The sequence below is a fragment of the Notolepis coatsorum genome (genome assembly GCF_963971535.1).
Source record: "Notolepis coatsorum genome assembly, chromosome: 19".
In the NCBI taxonomy this organism is placed as follows: domain Eukaryota; kingdom Metazoa; phylum Chordata; class Actinopteri; order Aulopiformes; family Paralepididae; genus Notolepis; species Notolepis coatsorum.
The window spans coordinates 81,924,908-81,950,486 of record NC_140183.1 but is presented as its reverse complement, the minus strand read 5'-3'; the positions used below and the strand labels follow the sequence as shown (position 1 = coordinate 81,950,486).

General features: G+C 44.3%; 1 protein-coding gene across 1 annotated transcript; it reads right to left on the bottom strand.

Moving 5' to 3' along the window:
* Nucleotides 1–1,098: 1,098 nt before the first annotated feature.
* On the bottom strand, nucleotides 1,099–25,355 carry arhgef5 (Rho guanine nucleotide exchange factor (GEF) 5; the record flags this gene model as incomplete). Its single annotated transcript, XM_084336734.1, has 14 exons — nucleotides 1,099–1,843; nucleotides 3,271–3,375; nucleotides 5,804–5,874; nucleotides 7,630–7,773; nucleotides 8,118–8,260; nucleotides 8,449–8,538; nucleotides 8,932–9,006; nucleotides 9,146–9,275; nucleotides 12,441–12,593; nucleotides 14,414–14,574; nucleotides 18,469–18,896; nucleotides 20,578–20,627; nucleotides 20,947–20,992; nucleotides 22,178–25,355. 14 exons carry the CDS (start codon nucleotides 25,353–25,355, stop codon nucleotides 1,701–1,703), a joined length of 4,917 nt encoding a protein of 1,638 aa, XP_084192860.1. The 3' UTR covers nucleotides 1,099–1,700.
* Between the last annotated feature and the right edge of the window lie 224 nt (nucleotides 25,356–25,579).

Below are 25,579 nucleotides of genomic sequence, written 5' to 3'. Positions count from 1 at the left end.
CTGATTGGCAGTGTAATGTATCCAATTGGTGGGGAGCGGAGGCTGTGTCCTAGTTTGTTGACAGTGCGGGCATTGGATTGAAATTCCCTTTGCTCCACATTAAGCTTGAACGACAGCAAAGCGAACCAATTATTTGAGTAGGGGGTATCTGCAGAGCCGCAGAGCCAGGCGTGGACGGGTTGGAGGCGGGGCTTCGTGGTCTGGACAAGTATTAGTGGTCTGGACAAGTATTGCGGATGAGGGGGGGGGGGCTATGTACCTATGTAAACGAGACGAAAGTTAAGTTTACTCTATTATTTCGCCGTCGACTAAAGACTCACTTCTTCAACCATTATCTGAATAAAAAAAACTAACCCTAACTAACCTTACTGTCATGCACTTAAAATACTCACTTCTTCAACCATTATCTGAATAAAAAAATAAAAATAAAAAAAATCTAACCCTAACTAACCTTACTGTCATGCACTTGTCCTAATAAGTTAAGTTTACTCTATTATTACTAGATCTGGTATGTCATAAATGTCTAGATTACTAGATCTGGTATGTCATAAATGTCTAGATGTAACATTACTGTCTATGTACCTATGTAAACGAGACTAAAGTTAAGTTGAAAATGGGGGAAGGTAAGTTGAAAATGGGGGATCTATGTAAACGAGACGAAAGTGAAGTTGAAAATGGTGCGCAGTAGTGCAAATACTTGTCCAGACCACTAATACTTGTCCAGACCACGAAGCCCCGCCTCCAACCCGTCCACGCCTGGCTCTGCAGATACCCCCTATTGGAGTATTTGGTTGAAAAGTGGGCCAGGCCAACAAAGGGTCACGCCTTACTCAGGCTACGTGTATTGCGTGCCATTCTTTTTGGACAGTAGCAAAAAGGTTCCTCCCCGTCTGTCTGTAGTACTGTACAGTTTTGCGTAAATAGCAGCATAGCATTGCTCTAGCAATTTATTATGTATAATGCAAAAGGTCACAGAAATGGCTCTATCAAGGAAAGCGACTGTCAGAACATGCGTGCTGATGATGAAACTCAAGTCTGTGATGAGACATATGAAACATATTTTTATTTAATACATTTAAATTTCATGAAATGCTCCCTTTAAAGTATAATATATCCCACATTAGTTTCTGCACACCGTGAAATTGCACTTCAGTCTTTATGATGTTGTATAGTGTGCTTGTTTTTCATCTTGTCCGATAAACACAGCCAGCTTTTCAACAGATATCCACCATGATCCATTAAGTTCTATTTAATATACAAACATTATAAATTTTTCCAAAAACAATAATGACATTTCTCAGAAAATACAATTTCCCTCTCAAAACACAAGTACATGGACTCCAGTTGGCCTACTGTACATATATACCTGTGTTCCTTGATTCACCTCGATTACCTTATCACAGAGAAAACACATCTCGGTGCCGCCCACATTTCACATTCATAAGGCTCCGACGACCTTCTGTTCATACCATGTTCCATAGCATGCTTTCTGTTGGGTATAATAGGGTTCAATCGAGAGAGAACAAGTGATTCCAAGCACCGCTTCGACGTGCATCACTGCAGTCTTCTGCTCTTTCCTGAACAGACCCGAGCACTGTGGCTCCTGGTCCACACCTGGTCCACACCTGGTCCACACCTGGTCCTATCCGTGTGCAACGTGGGACTGCGTCCCCGTTCTGGTCTCCGAAGGTGCAGCCTCCTCACACGGCAGCCGTGGCGGTGTTGAGTTTGAGAGCGTCCAAGAGGTTACGCTGTCTGACTCTAGCGTTGGTTATGGTCTCGAGGTGGGACTCGGGCATCCAGCCCCGGTGTCGATCAGCAAGTCTGGTCCCCTCCACCCAACCTGGGGGAACAGGAGACGGTTGAACAACGATACTTCACCCATTCAAAAAGCCCAGTGATGTTCCACAATATTTATTAAAAAAAAAAAAAAAAAAAAAAGGGTGCATGCCCCCTGATGTGACAGAATTCACCATAGAATTGTATCATCTTGAGCCATATTTGATTAGGGGCAATCTAGTCGTATAACATAATTAAGAGTTGTAGGTCTGGGAGAAAGGTGTGACTTGGAGACAGGGGGATGTGTGACCCGTGTTTATTAAGGACCTGTTTATCAAGGAGGTGTATGAAGAAAAGGGCAATAAAGGAGTTGGGTTTCAGAGATAACAGCGGTGGTCAGAGACTAGAGAGGTACAGAGAGAACTATGGTCAGAGACTAGAGAGGTACAGAGATAACAGCTGTGGTCAGAGACTAGAGAGGTACAGAGAGAACAGCTGTGGTCAGAGACTAGAGAGGTACAGAGAGAACAGCTGTGGTCAGAGATATGGGAGGTACAGAGATAACAGCTGTGGTCAGATACTAGAGGTACAGAGAGAACTGTGGTCAGAGACTAGAGAGGTACAGAGAGAACTATGGTCAGAGACTAGAGAGGTACAGAGAGAACTGTGGTCAGAGACTAGAGAGGTACAGAGATAACTATGGTCAGAGACTAGAGAGGTACAGAGATAACTATGGTCAGAGACTAGAGAGGTACAGAGATAACAGCTGTGGTCAGAGACTAGAGAGGTACAGAGATAACAGCTGTGGTCAGAGACTAGAGAGGTACAGAGATAACAGCTGTGGTCAGAGACTAGAGAGGTACAGAGAGAACTATGGTCAGAGACTAGAGAGGTATTTACACCATAAGAAAGGAATTTCAATGACATCTTGGTATTGTGGATTATCTAGGTCTCACCTCGACCATTTCTATGAGGGCAATGAATCTTACATGCACATAAAATGAAAATGGTGAATACCTAGGTGGTCACAGAACAACGATTCTGGAGGTTAGAGTAAATAGATTAACAGCTGGGTGGGGGTGGGGATACATTGGGGTCTCTGGCCACTACCTTCTATAGTCAGTTTTAGGGACAGGCAGAACTCAAGAAAAACTCATATATAGCCAATTAATAGTGCATTGGGTATCAATAAATTCAGTCTCTCCAATACAATAATTCTCTTGTCATCATATTTGTTGATATTTGATTTATTTACCACTATGTGTAAATAATCATGAATTTGTTGGCATTATATGATAACGTCATAGTATTATTATTGGAAATTTGTCATAAAATATGAATTATTATAATGGAATATGATCATCGAAAGAAGTAGTTTGTGTAACCTATTACCCCCCCCCCCCCCCCCCCCCCTCTCTCTCAGTACAACTCGGGATGGTGATCGGCTGTTTGCCTCTAGGAATCATGGGAAAGGTAGTTTAACGCTCTTACGGTCACCGCTCTTTTGGTGCACCAGGAGGATGTCAGCTTTTTCTAAGGACAGCTCATCTGGCTGCTGGGCGACAAAGGCCCGGATACACTGCATCTGGATGAAATCTGGGGGTGACAGGAGAGAAGGGGGGAAAGGTCAAACTTACAACCACAAGAGAAAAAAAAGAAAAAAGGTTATATGTTAAAATGTAATAACATTATGTAATGATGCACAGTGGGAGAGACCACAAGCAAACACCTCTTTCACGCACCACTCATTTATCACTTCTACCACTTACGGCTTAGCAACAGTTGCGATCAAGAACAGAGGGCGGGGTTCAAGATTGGTCAAATTCAGCTATATAACAATTTAGACAATTCCAGAATTAATCTAGATTAATTAATTACCTAGTGCATTTCAGAATTAAATAAGTGCACATGTATACATGTGTATATATCTGTACAGTAATACAATACATATTTTGTCTCACTGTGTATATATGAATCTGTATATAAACACTCAGTTTACACATTATCCGTAGATGTTGGTTGATGTAGTATAGAAATGTCAGTGTGTGTAAATAAGAATGCAACTCCCCCGGGGATAATCAAGTTTCTCTTAATGCAAACAAAGGTCTGTTCTGTCATTATTATCATTACATTTCATAGACAACATGTTAAAGTCAACTTTGCTTTGTCTAAAGACATAGATGAGGCATGGAAACTTTTTAAAGAGAAATTTCTATCAGTGCTGGATTTACTGGCTCCAATTAAGCACATTCGGGTAAAGCACTGCCAAATGGATTACTCAGGAGATATTGGAGTCCATCAGGAGTAGAGACAGAGCCCATATCAGGTTCAAAAGAACAAATCAGCAACAAGACTATGACGATTATGTCAGACTAAGGAACCAAGTAAAATACAAAATAAACAAACCAAAGTCAAATGACTATATAACCGCTGTAAACGAAAATCTGAAACAGCCTAAAAAACGATGGTCTGTTCTTAAAGATATTGGATCCTCATGTACTAACAAAGGAAAGGCTCAAAACATTTAGTCTAGAAATAGATGGAGCTATTATGTCAGGACAAAACACAAGTCACAAATCACTTTAATGACTTTTTCACCACTATAGCCTCCTCCTTGGTAGATAAGTTAGAAGCAAGTAAGGGACACTATGGTTTTTCTTTTGTACAAAACTTTTATCAACGACTGAACATAGCTAAAGATGGTTTCCAGCTCAGCAAGGTAACGGAAAACGATGTTCTAAATGTTCTAAATAAAATGAATACGGCTAAAGCGACAGGACTAGACAATATGCCAGCAAGATTTCTAAAGGACAGCGCCAGTGTAACAGCTAAGATCCTGACGCATATCGTGAACCTCTCAATAGGGACTGGAAAGTTCCCAAAGGATCTTAAAGCAGCTAGAGTGGTTCCCCTGTATAAAAAGGGCAGTAAAAGCCAGGCTAGTAACTATAGGCCTGTGTCAATTTTAAATAGTATATCCAAAGTATTTGAGAGACTGGTACATAATCAGTTAGAGGAATACCTACTCAAACACAAAATACTGTTTAAGTATCAGTCAGGATTCAGAACCGCTCTCTCCACGGACACATGTCTGATTGATCTTTTGGATCACATAAAAATGGTGATAGAGGAAGGGAACTACACCGGTATGGTCATGCTAGATCTTCAGAAGGCGTTTGATACAGTTGACCATCAAATTTTACTCATGAAACTAAAATGTATAGGCCTAAAAGATGTTGCAGTAAATTGGATTGGATCCTACCTCACAACAGAGAACAGGTGTGCAAAGTGGGAGAGGCTCTGTCCACAATTAGAGAGGGCACATGTGGGGTACCACAAGGCTCTATTTTAGGGCCTTTATTGTTTTTAATCTACATCAATGACATGCCAGCAGCAGTGTCATGTAGAACAATGATGTCATGTATGCAGACGACTCCACAGTACTAGTATCAGGAAAAGACACAAATATTTTTGAGGAAACTCTCAGTAGAGAACTATCTTTAGTTAGAGACTGGTTGATCGACAACAAGCTGACACTACATCTAGGGAAGACAGAATCCATCCTATTTGGCACAAATAAGAGGCTGAAGAAATGTGAGAAAATCAAGGTACAGTGTGAAGGAAACATAATCGAAAGAAAAATAATTGTCAAATATCTTGGCGTTTCCCTGGACCAAGCTGTTATTGGGGAGGAAATAGCCAGACTAAAGCTTGTTTTTAAAACAAAAGTAAAGGCGCTTCTTTGGGAAGAAGTGTAGGTTTGAGATTTTAAAAGTTGTCCATCTTTCTCTTAGTGTAGTGCAGGGTACGAAATGTATTTTATGTCTTGTTTTATTGTGTTTTTATTGTGTTTGTTTTTATTGGTATTGTGTTTTACTGTGTTTTTATGTTTTCCATCAAGGACCACTTTGGAAATAAGTGTTTTAAGTAATGCTTACTTTCTGGAGTGCAGGGTCATGATACTACAATGTTGTGTATGATACTGTGGTTTTCCTAATAAAATAAAATCAAAATCAAGCCTCACCTTGTGCAGCAGAAAAATCTATTGGAGGATGGGGCCTGGACACAGCTGATATCCACCGCAGCTTATCACTCCTGAAGGAGGAAACAAGGGGGGAAAGTGTTTACTGTATTCTGTTTGTAAACAATTAATATAGACAACTAACAAAATTAATAATTTGGCAATACTGAACAAAAACAACTACCAACGACTATACTACACGCCTTAGCAAAACATTGTCACGTCGTAGCTAATACTTAGACTCAGGGGATACGTAATGTTAGCCTAAGACCAGCTAATGTAACGTTACTGTCTAGTCTGAATGTTCAACGACATCTAACTAACTAAGTCAGTGTACCTTTCTGCATAGACATAATTACTAGTGGTTAACATAGCAGTTAGCTACATGATCCTTCATTTATAGAATAGAAATACTTTTATTATCCCGTGGGAAATTTGACACTGCAAATCGCTCAACATTTAAACATTTAGACAGAACAGGTCACGAATTAGAATAATAAAACGAATTAAATCAAGTTGCCTAGGATAAGAGTAAGAGTATATATAACTTTCATCCACCTGAAAGCATTTTATGACGATCCCTAAGTACCCCTGCTTGGTGGTATTTTTGAGTTAATCAAAAGTGTGAAACGTCAGCCTAATGTAGCCCTCCAACACATCCGAATAATGGGATAAATTGATGCTTAGAGACAGAGCTATTGGCAGTAATAGCCGTGGATATCCAAATATTAAACTAACTTTACCACTGTAAATATAACAAACAAATAAGTTATCTGGTCCAGTGGCTGAACAGGTTAACATTACTAGACTAGGTGGTAATAAGTTGTCTGGTCCAGTGGCTGAACAGGTTAACATTACTAGACTAGGTGGTAATAAGTTGTCTGGTCCAGTGGCTGAACAGGTTAACATTACTAGACTAGGTGGTAATAAGTTGTCTGGTCCAGTGGCTGAACAGGTTAACATTACTAGACTAGGTGGTAATAAGTTGTCTGGTCCAGTGGCTGAACAGGTTAACATTACTAGACTAGGTGGTAATAAGTTGTCTGGTCCAGTGGCTGAACAGGTTAACATTACTAGACTAGGTGGTAATAAGTTGTCTGGTCCAGTGGCTGAACAGGTTAACATTACTAGACTAGGTGGTAATAAGTTGTCTGGTCCAGTGGCTGAACAGGTTAACATTACTAGACTAGGTGGTAATAACTGCCAGCTGAAGAACACTTGAATGACAATGAATGGGGGGAAGGCCTATCTGTAAATGACATACTATTACAATATTAAAAGGGTTAATGAAATAACCCTGTTTACCACTGACTTGTCACCACACCCCACCTACTTGCATCAGTTGCATGCTTTGGACGTTTGCATATTGCAGGTGTGAAATGAGATGTGACCACAATGTGGACGGAATGCAGACAAAGAGAACGCATATGAATAGGGAGGTGTAGTGGTTACGTCATTGCCGTTTTTCGTGTTCCACCCTCTGTTCCAACCCAATGCATTTCCCCATTGCCCATTTCTAAATCGTCTCGTTTAAAACAAATAAAGCATTAACATTGACATGGTGTACCTTTCTGTGGTTATTCATCCACAATCTATAGCTCAACGTGAAAATATTCGCAAGTAATTTTATTTCAATAAGAAAATGCTTAAAAAATAATGTTAGTGATAGAAGGGAACTCATTTTGGAATGAGTGGAACGTTTTTCAAATTCCATGCGGCAGAATTGTTACAATAGCCGATAATCCATTTTCCCAATGATAAATCCCTATACGGGTGGAACAACCAGTGACTTCAGACTACACCTCCCTATAACAGGTGTGAGTTCTTACTGGTTGTCGGTCCTGAGCAGCAGGGCTTTGCTGGAGAGGTGGAGACGAAACAGGTTCTTCTGTAGGGAGTGTAGTTTGACGCGGCAGTTCTCAGCACGCAGGTCTGACACGGGAGCGTGGTCTATCACCGTGAACCGGCCTCCTCTGTACACAGCGGGAGAGAGAGAGAGAGAGAGAGAGAGAGAGAGAGAGAGAGAGAGAGAGAGAGAGAGAGAGATGACAAATACACACAAGAAAATAGGATGAAGGGATGGAAGAAGTGGGATAGGAGGGGGGAGGAAAGAGGAGAAAATTATGAGGTGCTGAACAGTGCATTTATTGGTGGTACATTTGATGGTACATTTGATGTTCATGGTCACTTTACAAGCATGTGCTTGGTAATAATAATTAATGGATTATTAATTAATGAATGAACTAACTAACTAACTAACTTAATTACATGTATTTATGTGTACTATTCATCATCATCATCCTGTTCATAGACTCACTCTTTGTGTAGTGAGACCAGCAGGTAGTCATTGAACAGGTGAAAGAAGACACTCCTCTCTGTGTCCTTCAGGGAGAAGTCCATCAGCTCAGTCACTGGCCCCTCCCGCACCAGCCTCCGAGACTGACTGATCAGGGGGAGAGTCTGGACCCCACAGACAGACAGAGAGAGAGAGAAAAGAGAGAGAGAGAGAGAGAGAGAGAGAGAGAGAGAGAGAGAGAGAGAGAGGGAGAGATTTTTAATCAGGAAGCCATAGATTCGCTTTCACTTGTCCATCATCCATTCACAGAATCATCTATCATCACAATGGACCATGGGAGATTATTACTCACCCTGCACTCAAAGTCCACCTTGGCACTGAGGGACACCAGTGACTCAATGCTCTTCATCTGAGTGATGCTGTCGTTACTTTCCTGGATCAGCTGAGGGGTGAGAAGAGGGGGAGGGGGTGGGGGGGTCAAGGGAATCTGTGTGAGATGCTGCATGACTGTAGTTCAAGTTTGTTTATTATTTTGTCACAATAAAATACATGTACTTTACGGTGAAATGCTTGGTTCTGTATGAGCCCCTGAGAGTGTGCTTCATACAGTAAAAAAGTAAGTAAAAGAGGAATATACAATATACAATACAATATACAATCTAAAGTACAATCTAAGTACAGTGAGTAAAAATGAGTAAACAGTGAGATACAAATGCAGTATGGAAACATTGTAAAAGTGCATCAATTGACCACGGCCATTTTGCTCTTATGTCGTGCTCTGGTTGGGATCCTTTCCTCCCAGTCAATGAAGTGAGAGAGAGGGAGAACAACAGACCTTCTCCAGTAGTCTCAGAGCCTTGATGGCCTGCATCACCTCCTCCGTCCCAGGGGCAGTTCTCTTTACTATGTTCTGTACAGAAGAAATACGTGTGTTCAGGTGAGACAATATTCAAAGAAGGAAGAGTGATCCAAAATCCATACAAGGTTATAGTAGAACGCCACTGCATACACACACCCGTGCGCGCACGTACACAGACACACACACACACCTGGACCAGCAGCTTGATGCGTGTGATCCTCTGGAAGGGGAGGATGAGGAAGGAGCGAAGAGGAAGTCTCTGGCAAACAGGACTTCTCTCCAACTTGTCCACAACCCTCTTAAACCCTTGATTCTCATCCCTGAGAGGCAGAGAGAAATAGAGGAAGAGGGAACAGGGAGACAGATGGACAAAAATAGTTCAGAATGTTTAATTGAAAATCACAGACTATAAAAAAAAATTGTAAAGTAAGTAATATACGTGTAGTGTAAAGTATTACATATTTTCATAAATGATAAGTATTGCATTATATTCAAATGAGATTTGTGGGACTACATATATATTTCCTGGCACCTGTAGAGTGATTCAGCTTAGTATGACCGCGTGCCAAGAGAACACAACGACATGACCTCATCTCAGCACTAAGATGTCAAACGCCGTGTTGGAAATCAGATAAAACCACAAGGACATAGTCCACCACTAATGAGCAGGTTGGCACATTGCATGGTTGCCTCTGCCGTGTGTGAATGTGTGAGGCATTCTTGTAAAGTGCTTTGGATAAACACGCTACATAAATGCATCCATTAATTAACTCATTAAATTCATTTTTTAATCTTAACCTAAAAGGTTCAATGAGAATTTTGAGTCGAGTCTCGCTGTGGCCTTTGTGGCATGTTGTATAGCCTCCAGGGAAATGGTCTGAGAAACCCTCTACTGTAGTAAAACATTGTTGCTGGTAATAGATGGTAAGTTGACGGTAGTAGGTACCGTTACCGTTAGTAGGTACCGTTATCGTTGTACCGTGTACAACGATACTTACCTTTTTTTAGGTGATTTGACAAAGTTGTTGTAGAGTTGTGATATGCCATTTTCTTCTGGCATATCTGGCACTCTGCTTTTTGGGCATTGTCTTTGCATATTTTAAAGTGTAACCACACGTCTGATGACTTCTTCGTCGACATGTCTGCTGCACATGTCCTTGTTGTTTTCAACACAGATAATCTCCACGTGCTTGTTGTAGAGAGGTGGAGTCGAGGAGCCGCTTACTTTCGTTTCATTGGAATGGAGGCGGGAAGGCGCCGCTTACTTTCGTTTCATTGGATGGAGGCGCAAGATTTTGGAGTTTTATTTTATTTTTAAACTTCGATTATTTTTTTATGTTCGAAGCTCATGCCATCGAACGAAGCTTCGAAGCTTCGAAGTATTTAAGACAGCCCTAGTAATGGTAGTAGGTGGTAACAGTAGTAGATGGTAACGGTAGTAGATGTTGACTGGAGCACTCTTTTTGAATCGAGAAATTAGTATGTTGATAATTGCTCGACTGGCGCTTTCAGTATAATACAATGGGTGCAACAAAAGATTCCTCTGCACGTTAAGACATAACAACATTGGTGTTACTGTACATGTGATTCATCATCATAATCATCTCCAGGCCTTTCGGTACAAGATGACAACGTCACCCTCTGGCAAAAAAAAAAAAAAAAAACGTCTGGATTTCCCCAAACAACATTTAGATGTCACTCACAACAAGACGGAAATGTAACTTTCCAGTCAATGACGTGAACCCTCACTACTGGGTAATACACCAGTACTGGTATCTTATGCTCTCTATACTGGGTAATACACCAGTACTGGTATCTTACACTCTCTATACTGGGTAATACACCAGTACTGGTATCTTACACTCTCTATACTGGGTAATACACCAGTACTGTTATCTTACACTCTCTATACTGGGTAATACACCAGTACTGGTATCTTACTCTCTCTATACTGGGTAATACACCAGTACTGGTATCTTACTCTCTCTATACTGGGTAATACACCAGTACTGTTATCTTACTCTCTATATACTGGGTAATACACCAGTACTGGTATCTTACACTCTCTATACTGGGTAATACACCAGTACTGGTATCTTACTCTCTCTATACTGGGTAATACACCAGTACTGGTATCTTACACTCTCTATACTGGGTAATACACCAGTACTGTTATCTTACTCTCTCTATACTGGGTAATACACCAGTACTGGTATCTTACACTCTCTATACTGGGTAATACACCAGTACTGGTATCTTACACTCTCTATACTGGGTAATACACCAGTACTGGTATCTTACACTCTCTATACTGGGTAATACACCAGTACTGGTATCTTACACTCTCTATACTGGGTAATACACCAGTACTGGTATCTTACACTCTCTATACTGGGTAATACACCAGTACTGGTATCTTACACTCTCTATACTGGGTAATACACCAGTACTGTTATCTTACTCTCTCTATACTGGGTAATACACCAGTACTGGTATCTTACACTCTCTATACTGGGTAATACACCAGTACTGGTATCTTACTCTCTCTATACTGGGTAATACACCAGTACTGGTATCTTACACTCTCTATACTGGGTAATACACCAGTACTGGTATCTTATGCTCTCTATACTGGGTAATACACCAGTACTGGTATCTTATGCTCTCTATACTGGGTAATACACCAGTACTGGTATCTTACACTCTCTATACTGGGTAATACACCAGTACTGTTATCTTACTCTCTCTATACTGGGTAATACACCAGTACTGTTATCTTACTCTCTCTATACTGGGTAATACACCAGTACTGGTATCTTACTCTCTCTATACTGGGTAATACACCAGTACTGGTATCTTACACTCTCTATACTGGGTAATACACCAGTACTGGTATCTTACTCTCTCTATACTGGGTAATACACCAGTACTGGTATCTTACTCTCTCTATACTGGGTAATACACCAGTACTGGTATCTTACACTCTCTATACTGGGTAATACACCAGTACTGGTATCTTACACTCTATATACTGGGTAATACACCAGTACTGTTATCTTACTCTCTCTATACTGGGTAATACACCAGTGCTGGTATCTTACTCTCTCTATACTGGGTAATACACCAGTACTGGTATCTTACACTCTATATACTGGGTAATACACCAGTACTGGTATCTTACACTCTCTATACTGGGTAATACACCAGTACTGGTATCTTACACTCTCTATACTGGGTAATACACCAGTACTGGTATCTTACACTCTCTATACTGGGTAATACACCAGTACTGGTATCTTACACTCTCTATACTGGGTAATACACCAGTACTGGTATCTTACACTCTATATACTGGGTAATACACCAGTACTGGTATCTTACACTCTATATACTGGGTATAGTATAATCAAGGGAGGGCTGGTTTGCTAGACAAGTTGCCTGTACGGTTCGGCGATCAAAGTGGAAGTACTGGTGCAATGGCTCACATGAGTCTCTGGTAGGTGGCGTCCTGATATGACTGGTTGGTGAGGTAGGGCACATAAACCATTTTGAAGCGCTGGCAGTGGCGAGCGATGATGTCACACACGGCAAAGAGCATGATGTCAGACTCCACACGCTCCTCCAACTTTGAGAGAAAACTGAGGGGAAAAACACAAGGATCGGTTAGAATCTAGCTCTCCCAGATTCACATACAGTACAGCAGAGGAATGAGAACATTCCACTTGCATGGCTCCAGGGCTTCTCTTGGTTCTTTTGTTATGCAATAATAAAGACCATCGTAACTAGACCACCGTGGGTTCGAGTCCCTGTGATCATAAATCACAAAAGCTAAATGTGACGGAGTGGCTGTGTCACTGACTGCATACATTTGTGTATATATTAGAGCTGGGCCGTTAACTAGTATCGCGCGATAATATAATTGACGCCGTTAATCTTTTTCTCAACGTTGGGTCTGTATTGTCCTTAAATACTTGCCGTAGTTCACAGCTGTGGTACCCGGAAGTGATTGCACAAGTATGTACCGGAGCTGTAGTCAGAATAATGTGTTAAACTAAAGTAGTGGTCCGGTAATCATTGTTATACAGGTGAGGTTAAGAAGTCCTCAGGATATAACACAATTCGGCGATGAGGACGTCTGAATCTGCGCAATGCAAGAAAGAAGTAGTCCGTTGGGAGCTTTGTTTACATTATTAACGTTAGCTTAGCGAGTTAGCATGTTAGCTCACGTCGTGGCCCGGCACTTGGAAACATCTACAAGAGGAGGAAATCCACTTTACACACTAAAGGAAGGATCGACTGGACTATCGTGAGTGTTTACAACAGAAATGGCTTGGGTTATTGGAAATATTGGACCGTTTGATGACAATGTGGAGCAATATGAAATGAAAAATGGGGGACCCTTTAGAACGAAGCTTAGAATGTCTATAAATTTTTTTTACTTTTTCTAAATTTTTCTTTTATTAAATCAACTTTCTTTAATGAATATAACTCAACATAAATAATCCAATAAGGGCACGGTTGGTATGAAAGTGATGGTGACGTCTTATGTATAATATTATAATATTAGTGTAGTTTACACAGATTGAAAAAAAAATGTTTTTTAAAAAAAAAAAAATTAAAATTTTAATAAAAAATAAAAAATTCGCATGTTGATTTAGAATTCGAATGTCAACATTATGATCAAAGCTTCGAAGCTTCGAAGCATTCGGTACAGCCCTATAACCTAGTGAAGCGCCTTAAGTGTTTGTTTGTTCTGTTTTGTTATTATGAGTTATTATGAGTCGGTCTTTACCTGCTCAGTTACAGTGAGTGAAGGTAACCTTGTTTGTTTAATAACTTGTTTAGTATTGTGAGTTATTGGGGAACTCATTTTAAATAGTAGGAATAGTGTATTTTTTGTTTTGTTATTTCGCTTGTGGCAATTTTTGTAAAAGAATGTCACCTCTGCACCGCGGGAGGCCGGCAAATAAAACACCGTTTGTGGGAGTTTTGAGGAGTTTGAGAAAGAATCCCGCCACACTAAAGTTAAAAGGATGTGTATCAGTGATAATCAACCCGTAAACAAAGAGGCCTATTGAGATGTTAGATCCTAATATTATGTAAAACTATGTGATTTAATGTTCTATGCCTTATCTTGACTTTGTCTATTTTGCTGCCGTCTATTCTACGCTTATTTTATGTCTGCACTTTATGCATTGCTCAATTCTGTGCTCATTTTATGCCTCTTGTTTTGCTGCTGTGAAGCACTTTGAGCTGCAATTCTTGTAATGAAAGGTGCTATACAAATAAAGTTTATTATTATATACATGCTTTATGACATTTCATTTCAATTGGTCATTTGTGTATAAAATCTGCCCGACATCTAGCATACATGTTACATCATATCTGAGAAACAGTGTGCAGCTACTGTATAAAGAGAAACGTATACTGTGTGTGTGTTTACTATGAAATCAGAGACCTGTGGCTGATGGCACGAACGTCAGCCAGCCGGGAGAAGAGCCAGCTCCTGTCCTGAGTGGTCAACAGCGACCCCAGCTGCTTGGACTTGACAAAGTGCTCCACCACGATGTCCAGACTCCTGCAGTATGATGCTTCCGAGGTCACAACCTCAAACCTCACCTAAGATAAGAGAAGATGAGATGTTCCTTTATTAATCCCCATGGAGAAATTCAGGCGTCGTGGCAGTGTGGGGAAGGGGGATAGGAGGTACAGGCAGGGTAAAAATATCAGAGTAGGGGGAAAAGATAGAATTATGTATACCAAAATAATTAAGGTCAGGGTCTGTTGCATAGTGTACTCTATCGATAATAATACAACACTGTGCCAGAGTGAGTGCGTGGGTTCAGTAGTTAAGAGTCAAACAAACCAGGGCGGCTACGTGGCGTAGTGGGCAAGGCGCTCGCCACGAAATCTGGAGACGCTGGGCTCGCCTGTTCGAGCCCAGCGCTCCACATTTGCTTTCAGTTTAGCTGGTCGTCCGTACTAATACACATTGGCCGTATTAGGGGGTGGGAAACTGATGGGTGGGGATCGGGCGTTGTGGACAGCGACTCCTACAGGTCGGTTGGTGCGCCTGCGCAGTGGAATCAGGAAGTGTCGGGGGCAGCGTGAGCCTCCCACGCGTTACTCCTCGCCACTGAGAGATCGAGCCGCGCAGGTGAAAAGATGCGACTGCTGTTACCTCAAGTACCGGAGGGGACTTGTGCTATGTATGACTTAGTCCACATTGCAGCCGGCTTGTGGGAGGCAAGAAACAGCGTCCGTGACAGGGGAGGGTTGAATTGGATGATACGAAATTGGGATAGGAGAAAATATAGAAAATGGGAGAAAAAGTGGATAAAAAAAAAAGAGTCAAACTAACCATAGATGGAAGGGTAAAAATAAAGGGAAAGAAGTTCGAAAAAGCAATTGGGATTCACAGGGAACCAGTTAAAGACTACGTGGGTGTAGCTATGGTGACTGTAGCTATGGTGACTAACTTAGTTCACTAGCACTTTGAGCTGTGGCCACACATGCAAAACTGATGGCGAGTCTTTCACAGGCCTCAGATTGCACAATGACCCAGTTGTTGGAAAAAAAGAGATTGGAAATTCAGCGGAACTGTACACCCGAACATCTGGCACTTTAAGACAGAACAACATTGATGTTACTGTACGTGTGCTTCATCATCATAATCATCTCCATGCCTTTTGGCACAAGGCGACAACATCACATTTTCTCTGGCAAAATTTAAAACAAGGACTGGATTCCCCCAAACGACATTTAGATGTCGCAACAAGATGGACATGTGACTTTCCAGTCAATGACATGTGAACCCTCACTACTGGGTAGAGCTGTCCCCAAAGCCTGTTTTTGGGATTCGAACTTCGCCAGGGTTTTTCTAACCGAGGTTCGAACCATTGTTTTTAATCATGCAAAAGATGTGCTCCTAAATAATTTTTCTGGTTCAGTACTGTCGAGAAAATGTTGCCCAATTCATAAATGGGTTGAAATGGAGATATTGGCAATGTTGAGTGCTTTGAAATGTTCTCTATATGTCTCCTTATTTGCAAAACTTAATACGACTTGTAAATGCGTTAATTATTGTTAGATTGTCCGACAGTATTTTCCTCGCTGTGTGAAAAAACTACAGTTGCGTCTGCGGGGAGTGGCCACTGGCTAGGTACTTTCTGTCTCGGGCATCGGAGAGAAGAAGCATATAAATGAGGAGAGGAGACGCACCAAAATCCAAAAGAATGATGGAACAGTCCACATTCATTCACGCGTCGCCTCGCGTCGTCCAGACTCCGTTGACAATCTGCGCATGTGTATGGGGAGTAGGTGCTGGAAAAGGGACTTGATCTCGGCCGATTTAGTTCTGATCGATTAGGAATGGGTCGCGCCGTGTTCAGGAAACTCGGGCGCATAAAAGTCTATTCGATCATGTCTCCAGCACCCCCACAGCCGTAGCTGCAACCACTTACATCACGGCTCTCATCCACATTCATTCATATGCTCCCCCCCGCTATCTCCTCCCCGATTTCAGAATCCCGGAAGTGTTGCGGTGGTCTATCTCAACTGCAAGCAGGAGCAGTGTCTCTGTCACTCTGCATGTCGACTGCTCCACTGTCTGTGTGTGTCTGTCAACTGAACTCTGCTTTGGTCCAATCACATTCCCCCACCCACAGTCTGCGAATCAGAGGCAGAGTAGGGTGGGTCTTCACGACAGTTTGGTTGTCTCTCACCTGGGGCAGTGCAGAGCCAAGTTATAATAGGCGTGTTCGAGATTGATTTCGGCTCTCGCCTCGAAAGTAGACGAGAGTAGCCGAGTGAAGCCGGGGGGAGGAGTCAAAACGTCGGACACTTCAGATTTGACGACAGCCTGCTCGTCTAGTCTCGCATGGCAGATATCGCCTTCACGTCACCACACACACATTACACACCTGTCCAGCTCATTATAATGTGGGGGCCGCGTGCACAATTAGATTAGATTCAAATGTATTGTCATCACACAGCACACTAGAGTCTGTATTAATATACCATATTTATATACCAACTTGTTGCACGCTCCTGCCAACCGCAGCGCGCACGCACACACAACACACACACAGCTGAATAATTCTGTTTTGCATCAATATACTGTATATTGAGTCAAAACAGAATTATATATACAGTATATATTGAGGCAAAACAGAATTATTCAGCAAACGCTTTATCATGTAAGATGTGCAACAAGATATAGGCCTATATATTATAGTTTTGGCTAATTATAATTTCGAGAGCACTGATGTTTGGCCAGCTAATTATCTTTTGGATTTTATGTGGGGGGTATAATGAGAGCAGGTATACAGAAATACTATAACAGTCACTCATGCACACAAATTGATGTGAATCAAGTCTTAATTTATAATTGGACACAGGAGTTTATATACCAAGAGCTTCTGCAATGAACTTTCCCATTTATATTTGGTTCCGGGGGGTTGATACTGTTATTTGATTATAAACTCCATTGCAGAGATATGGTTATTAAGACAGCATTTATGAGGAATCTGTAAAGCGTGAATGTCCGTACAGTTCATGACATTTATCTTGGAATAATGATGGATAAGATAACGTTGTTTGAAGAAGCTCTTATTGGTATACTCCTGTATCCAATAATAATAATAAACATATCTGATAGACAGGTAGACGGGACCCGTACTGTATTGTACCCATTCTGCAATCGGTTAATAAAGTTTTCAATCAATCAATCAAACGTCTCATAACTTCCTGGCTGTCACGTGGCTGGTGACTGACAACTTTTCTGAGCCAATAGGCACTTTGCGCGACCATAGCAAGTCGTTCCCCATCATGGATTTGCGTGGAGCAGTCGGGTGAGAGGTACTGTGGCGCCTCGCTCTGAAGGCTGTGCGTGGCTCGCTCCCGTGAGAGTTCCGCGGCTCGCCTCGTCAGATTTTCAGAGCAAGTGGGACAACATTCTAACCGTCATGCACTCATGCAACGCGCTTGGCAAGGCCGTAGTAAAACCTGCGCAGATCTGCGTCCGCCTCGCCAATCTCGAACACGCCTATTGAATCTTTTTAGAAGGCTGTGGGGCAGAACCCATTAATTAAGATTTGAGTGCCAACATAACAAACGTTGAACGTTTGGGCTCAGCTCTACTGCTGGGAATACATTAGTACTGGTAGCTTACTCTCTCTATACTGGGTAATACACCAGTACTGGTATCTTACGCTCTCTATACTGTGTAATATTCAAAGAATCATATTAGTTACATCTGCTTCATCATAGGACATGGAGAGGGTACAGAGGGTGTTCTCCTAAGATACCGCACACCAAATAGCTCCCGCGGAAGGAATCTTTACTATGCAGTAACGTTTCGAGCAGCAAGTCTGAAGTCCTATTTGGTGAGCGGATCCACATCCACTTAAGGTATCTTTTTGATCCAGCACCCATCCTACTGGGTATCGGGATGTGCGTGTCCTAGTGTGTTCTCCTAAAGTGTTGTTTGTGGTCCCATCACGACTGTCTTACCTCCTGTAGGCACCTCTGGTCCCCAGTGAGCTCCTCCAGCTCCACACTGTTCCTCACCCCCGGCAGGTCTTGCCAGAGCGTGGCCGACTGGCCCAGAGAGATGGAGAGGCGCGGGGAGGAGGACGGCATGCCCTCACTCCTGGGGGGCTCCGGGGGGGACAGATTCTGGGGGGCGCTACCGCCGGTGACGGAGCCCACGTGGGACAGGGAGTGCGGGTGGGGAACCGCCGGCAGAGGGGGTAGGGGTCTGCGGGCAGGGGGGGGTGAGGGGGCAGGGGAGGTGGGGGAAGAGGGGGGAGAGGAGGAGGGGACGGGGGCGATTTGATCCTCGCTGATAAAATCGCAAATCAAAACGTCGGAGCGAGCCTGGCGCAGGATCTCGTTGTTCTGCGCCGCTTCGCTGTACTGCTGGTAAAGCTGGGCGGCATCTGAGAGAGAGATAGATGGAGAGAGAGAGAGAGAGAGAGAGAAATGGAGATGGATGGAGAGAGAGAGATGGAGAGAGAGAAAAGAGGGGAAGGTAGAGTAAAATGAAAGAAGGAGAAGTAGATGGCAGAGAAGAAGTGGGTTAGCTAGGAGTCTATGTGTTTGCATTTGACATTCCCCTCACATACATGTTGGAATGCAAAGCCGTGGCAGCAGCTGTTTTTTCTTCTACTTAGGAGATATGACTTCTACCTGCAGAGACCTGTCTATGGCCCTGGAGCACAAACACACACACGCACATGCGCACACACACACACACACACACACACACACAGGATGCCTGCCCCATTTAACGCAATATCCCCATGACTCAGTGGACAAGAAACCTGCCAGTAATTTAGGAAGTTTAAACAAGTTGGGAAACCAAAAGCAAAACTGTATACATGTTTCCTTCCCTTTGTATGTCCCCTTCAAAACTCTCTGACCCAGCTTGTACCGAGTTACGGGTCGAGTGCAGGCAGCTCTGCGTGGGTCAGTCGGCGCCGGTGGAGAAAGCAAAACAAGGCATCTTGACGACATTGCAAATTAGGGTAAAAACCTCGGCGTCCATTTCCAGAATAAACAAACGGTTTCAATCAAAGCGGGGGGAGAGCATGGTTTCCGGCAGGGCAAGGTAGTTGGAAAGCGCCGCTAGAGAGCCAGCGGCCACACTAGCATGAATCACAGGTCAAAGGAAGTGCTTTGCGATCATGTTGCCATGCCTGTCCCAACCACAGATTATCTTCTGTGGAGACGACGTCACTGTTTTGCCAACATACAGAATCTGATTTTATGACTTTTATGACTATGACTTTATCCTGAAATGATGTTGTGATTCTTGAGAACATGTTGGGACTGCAGAAGCACTTAAGACTTAACCTTCACACACACACACGGAATACTCTCTCGGTATGTCGAAAAGTGTTATCAATTTCCAAAGAAAATCGTTTTTTTTTTTTTAAAGGCTTTTAGATATATAGAGTGATATCTTATTTACTGTAAATGAACAGTCAAGATGTTTATTAAATGTTAATAAAACATTTTTTAAATTGAGAAAACTTTCAAATTGTATCACCCACATTATTATTCTTCTGCAAAACATCAATGCAATCATATAGAGACCTCTGTAAAGAACCAATCGGTGAGCTAAACATTAACAAATGGTTAGTCCCACCACCAAAAACAAGGAATAGTCATTCTCTAGCTGATGGACTAAGCTTGTGATACAAGGGAATAACACTAGTTAATATACGTTTTTAATTGTATTTGCTGTATTATGTGGCTTATATAGGTTTGTTTACATTGGTAATGTTTGTAAGCACTGGAATGAAACAGACCTGTATTCTGATTTACAATGTGGTGAAAGAAGTATCGAAAAAAAAGATCACGCATCGGGGCTTTAAATCTAGAGCAGTTTAAAGACCAAGGCATACTTGTGAATATCACTGTGATGCCAAAAGAGTGTTTCTAATTTGACAAGAAATAACCCATTCAGCATAAAAAACAAAACACAACAACCTAAACAAAATGTCCACTATGACACTAATAAACAAATAGTCAGCATATGAACTATGAGGGGGGGGGGCAACATGTACGCAAACCTAATTGTGTGAGTGTGCTTTACGAGGGAGCAGAGATACTCACTGAAGAACTTGGAATTCCTCTTCCTTCTCCCCATTGTGTCCAAAACATTCCTACAGACAAGAGTGGGAGACATTTAGCAGTGTGATGACTAAACAAGAGCAGAGGAGCAGCTAGTCTACACCGCCTACTAGTGAATGCCACTGCACAGACAGTACAGAAGAAATACAGCCTTCAAATGGATCAGATTATTTATTTTATAACCCAATTTTGATCCAAGCTGGACTTAAAGAGCAAAAGTTCTAAAATAAGTGAAAGGATTCCAATGACTAACTGAACTGGCCGACTACTGGTATTTTAGTCTGGTATTATTGTGTCACACACGACAACACACTGTATTCTATCACATCACAAGTTAAGTGTTCTGCTCACCTGAGGTCTACTTCTCCCCAGCTCGCACTCTTTCCATCTTCATCATCTGGAAGAAGAACATATTGTCTACTGCGGAATTCTCTAATGCGATACAGCACCATAACCTGAGTTATGCACTATACCCAAAAACGAGTGTCAAATACCACAATGGTCCAAAATAAATAAATAAACAAACACAGCTACAAAAAGCAGAGATTGGGTAACAAGGCTGTTTAGTGAGATGTGATCGGTCTGCGAGACGAGGAAATGTGTTCTGATTGAGGAAAAGGCTATAACCCAGCCTTTTATAGCACATGCGATAAGGTTTTGGTTCTGGTTTCCCTGCACGTTTCCTCAACCTACCATCACCTGTCACCACATGCCCGGCTGTGACGCAGTCTGCCGCTATCAAGAAACCTGATCTGCTCAGTCAGTTGTGAGCAACGGTGATGCAATTGTGGGGAATTATCAGGAAAACCTAACCTGGACTGTAAAACAGAGAACGTGAGTCTTTACGGTCATTTGTTCCCAAGGGGAAATCACAGATGGTTTGATAAAAGATATTTTTCCTTTAACCACATTCTAAGTGTCTGTCTGTGTGTGGTCATGTTTTCAGCATAGTCTAGTTCAAATAGCCATTTCCTCTGTGTGGCAGTCTAGGCTGAAATGGGTTGGGAATGGATGATAAAAGTTATGTGATTTGAAAATGCATCACATTACGGATCAATCGGCAAATGATTTGACACGATAAAGCAGTGAGTTGATGTAATCATTTGGTTATCAAAGCGTGTAATTAAAGGAACAACACATCTAGGCCTGTACCGAATGCTTCATGTTAAAAAATGACATTCGGTACAGCCCTAAACACATCTAATTTAGTAGAACCCTGGGCAAACATACAAATGTCCTTATCAATAATTGTATCAACGCCGGGTTGGTTTTTCCCAGTTTCCAAAATCTGTATTTCAGGTTTCACTGCATGAGAATGATATTTCAGATAAATTAAAACGGATTGCAAACTGGGAGCAAACAGAGAGCCATCCCACGTGTCTTCAGTTTTCAATAATATCATCCTACAATTGATGATGTCATTTTGACACACAGAATCGTGAAATCCAAACTTGGGAAACCGTACAGCAGCACAGTTTGCCTAAGGCTTCTACTAAGTGTTGCCTTCCTTTAATGAACACTGAGGGAGATTGTTTTGAGCAGGTAATCTCTCCTGCTTCCATCTCCCATCTTTTGTTTTTACCTGGTACAGTGAATATTCTGGTTCTGCGATCCCTTCCAACACCTTCCTCTTCTTCCTTCTCCACTACATGCTCTTCTTTTCTTCGTTCGGTTGTTTTGCGTATTCCCCTCCTCCTTAAACGAGCCTCAGGCCCCAAATCTCGGAAACTACAACCGATGCTTTTCACCAGCTTTACTACTCTCCCCTCTCCTTTACTTTTGCTCTTCTCCTCGGTTCCCCGATCTTGGCTCCCCTGTTTCACCTCTGCCTCTGGAACCCTCTCCTCATGCTCCGCTCCCCACCTCTCTCCCTCCTCACTTTCACTCGATCTCTCCTCCTCTCCCTGACTATCAACCTCTACACTGTCTACAGTGGGGACGGGGAGGTCGGACACCAGGTCGCAAATGAGACTGGGGCAGCTGCTGGGTTTGTAGAGTGTGTTGCTCACAGAGAGATACATCTCCACTTCCCTCTCCCTGCTGGCTTCTTCTTCTACTCTAGTCATCTGAATCTCATCCCCTGCCTTTTCCCCAGCATCACCATCTCTGACCCCCTGATCTTTTGAAACATCTATCTGGAGACGAATACTAGGGTTGTTTGTCGTGACCTTGGGAGGACCATGCACCTCCGCCCTGTCTGTGTCTACCGGTGTCTCAGTGTGAGTGTCTATGGGTGTGTGACCATGACTAGCTGTGAGCAGGTCTACATGCATGCCTGCTTGCATCAGCCCCATACCTCTCTGCTCCTCCACCTCCAGCGGCTCCATCTCTTCCACCTCATCCAACTCCGCCTCTGAATTCCGATTGTGCGTCTCTCTCGCCTTTTGCACAGTGGCATAAACGGGCAACTCTCCGCTATACGCTGCCGCCACCTCCTCCTCCTCTTCCACCGTCGTGGTCCCTCTCTCCGGTTGGTTGACCTCCTGACCGCCCCGTGACGCTACCTGAGGGTCATCGCTGCCGTGGTCCTCCGAAGATCCCAGGATCTCCCTCATCACGTTTTGGGCCCACTTCAGGTGCGGGGCCTGGGAGCGTCGCTTGGCCTCTTCGGCCATGCTCCAGGCTCCGCTCATACGGATCCGGATTGCCACCTCCTCCTCTGGGGTCATGGTTGTAGGATTGTTCGCATCCGGAGAGGCTTGTATTGGTACAAAATTCCCCTGAAAGCCCACCTCGCCGTAGGGATCGATGGGGCTCGGCGGCAGACCCCGTTCTCTCTCACTTTCCTCCTGTTCGTTTCTCTCTCTCCATTCCGCGAGGAGCTTTTCAGTCTCAGAGTCTCTGTTCATCGGTCCTATCTCGGCGTACGGGTGCTCCGGCGTGCTCTTCTCTCCGTCTCCGGTCTTTCCTTCTTGTGAAGAGATTCCACACCGGACGTCCATCTCTGACGTTTTGTCCGTGTGAGATAACTCGTCCGTTGGTGTGTTGCACTCGTCCCCCTTTCTCTTGGTCTCTCGATTGTCGTTTGTGTTGTATTCGTCATCTCTACCAGGAACAGGCTGTAACTCATTCTGAGCTCGGTGTGTAATGTCATCACTGCCACGCCGACTACTTCCTGAATTTGGGTTGTTGTTGGTCCTCGGTCTCTCCGTTGGATCCAGTTCCGACTCCTGATTGGGTTTTGACTGGGGCAGGGTTTGTCCAATCACGCAGAAGACATATTGGGGATGTTTCTCTGCCCCATGTCCCTCTGCCCCTTTTTCTCCCTCTTCCTCAACCTCCTTTCCACCAGTGGATTCCTCTTCTCCATCCCTCTCACCCTCACGCCCCTTGGAGCCGTCCCAGAAGTCCCTGCAGTCCTCGAAATCCTCCTCGTCTCTCCCGCCCTCCCCACCTCCGCCACTGGACCCGGTGACGAAGCCGTCCTCTCCCGACAGAATTCGGTCCCTCTCTCGCTCCCACCCTCTCTCACTTCCCCCTTCACTCCCCGAACGGCTGTAGCTGTCGCTCCCTCCCTCTTCCTCTCTGTCACTCGCTTCTGTGTCATCCGTCACACGCTCTCGCTCTCTCTCACCGAGCCTTGGCCCGCTTCCCTCTGTGCTCCCTCCATCGCCACTGGGCAGACGTTCCTTCCCTCCTCCGTCTCCCTCCCTCCAGGCCTCGCTCACCTCCTCTCCGTCAACACTCACGCCCTCCGTCTCGCACCGTCTTTCCCTCCCTCCCCCTCTCTCCGTGTCTCTCCTCTCAGAGTCATAGTGTTCTCCTCTGGACTTGCTTTGGTCCGAGTGGCTCTCCTCCACTTCGTGTTCCTCTCTTTCTCTCTGCCCCTCCCTCCCCCTCTCTTCTCCTCCTCCTTGCCTCTCTTTCCGCCCTGTGCGTCTTTCTCCCCCTGTGACCTCGTCTTCTAATGATGAGTCTTTCTTGTACGTGCCCGGTGGTTCTAACCACATCCTTTTGTGCTCTGCCCGGGCCGCCATCCTGTCTTCCTCTCTCTCTCTATCCGTTCTGCCCCTTCTTTTGTGCTCTCTAGGGCCTCTTTCCACCTCAACCTCAACGTCTCTCTCTCTATCTGCTGTGCCCTCTCTCCCGCACTCCCTCTCCTCGTGACCGTCTCTCGCCCTTTGCCGTCTCCTCTCGCAGTCTACATCGCCGCTCCACCCGCCGCTGCTCTGGACTCGTGGCGGTGGCCTGGGGGCCGTCTCGCCCGGTGGTCGGCTACACCTGCCCCCTGCCGCTTCCTCCCGTCTACCCTCCGTTTCTCTGTCCCCGTGTCTTCTGTCCTCCCCCTTCCTCGCTCGGAATTGGTCTCCCTCTCTCCTGTCCCTGGGCTGTCTGTCATCTCGTCCGCTCCCCCGGATTTCTCCAGCGTCATCCCTCTGCCTTTCGCCCCCCCTCTCTTTTCTCCTGGCCATATCTCGGTATCTTTCCACGTCTCTCTCCGCTCCCCTCTCTCTGCCCTCCTCCCTCGCTCTGGCTCTGTCCGCTCCTCTCTCTCTGTCCCTATGCCTCTCCTCCTCCTCCACACAACGGAGTCTCTCCCCGTCCTTCTCCCTCGTCACCTTGCCCTCGCTGTCCCCCTCGCTCCTACAGTGTCGGAACCGCAGCTCCTCTCTCTCTCTGTCCTCCACTCTCCCCCTCCTCGCCTCCCCGTCGCTGTCCCCTTCGCTCCTGGTGTCCCTCCTGCCGTCTCTGCCCTCTCTCTCCCCACTCTCTCTATCCGAGTAGGTATCTCTCTCTCTTCTCGTCCGTGGCGAGGGCATCCTCCCCTCCCTCTCTACGGAGCCGGGTCTCGGCCTCTCTCTCTCTCTGCCCGTGTGCTTCTCTCTCCTGCTCCACAGGTCGTTGCCCTCCGAGTCCCTCTCTTGCCTCCTCTCTCTCTGTCTCTCCCTCTCTCTCGACCGCCCCCCGGTCCCCTCGCCGCCCCCCGCGGGTCGCCCCCCTCCTCTCTCCCTCTCCCGGTGCTTCTCCCCCCCGTCGCCGTGCC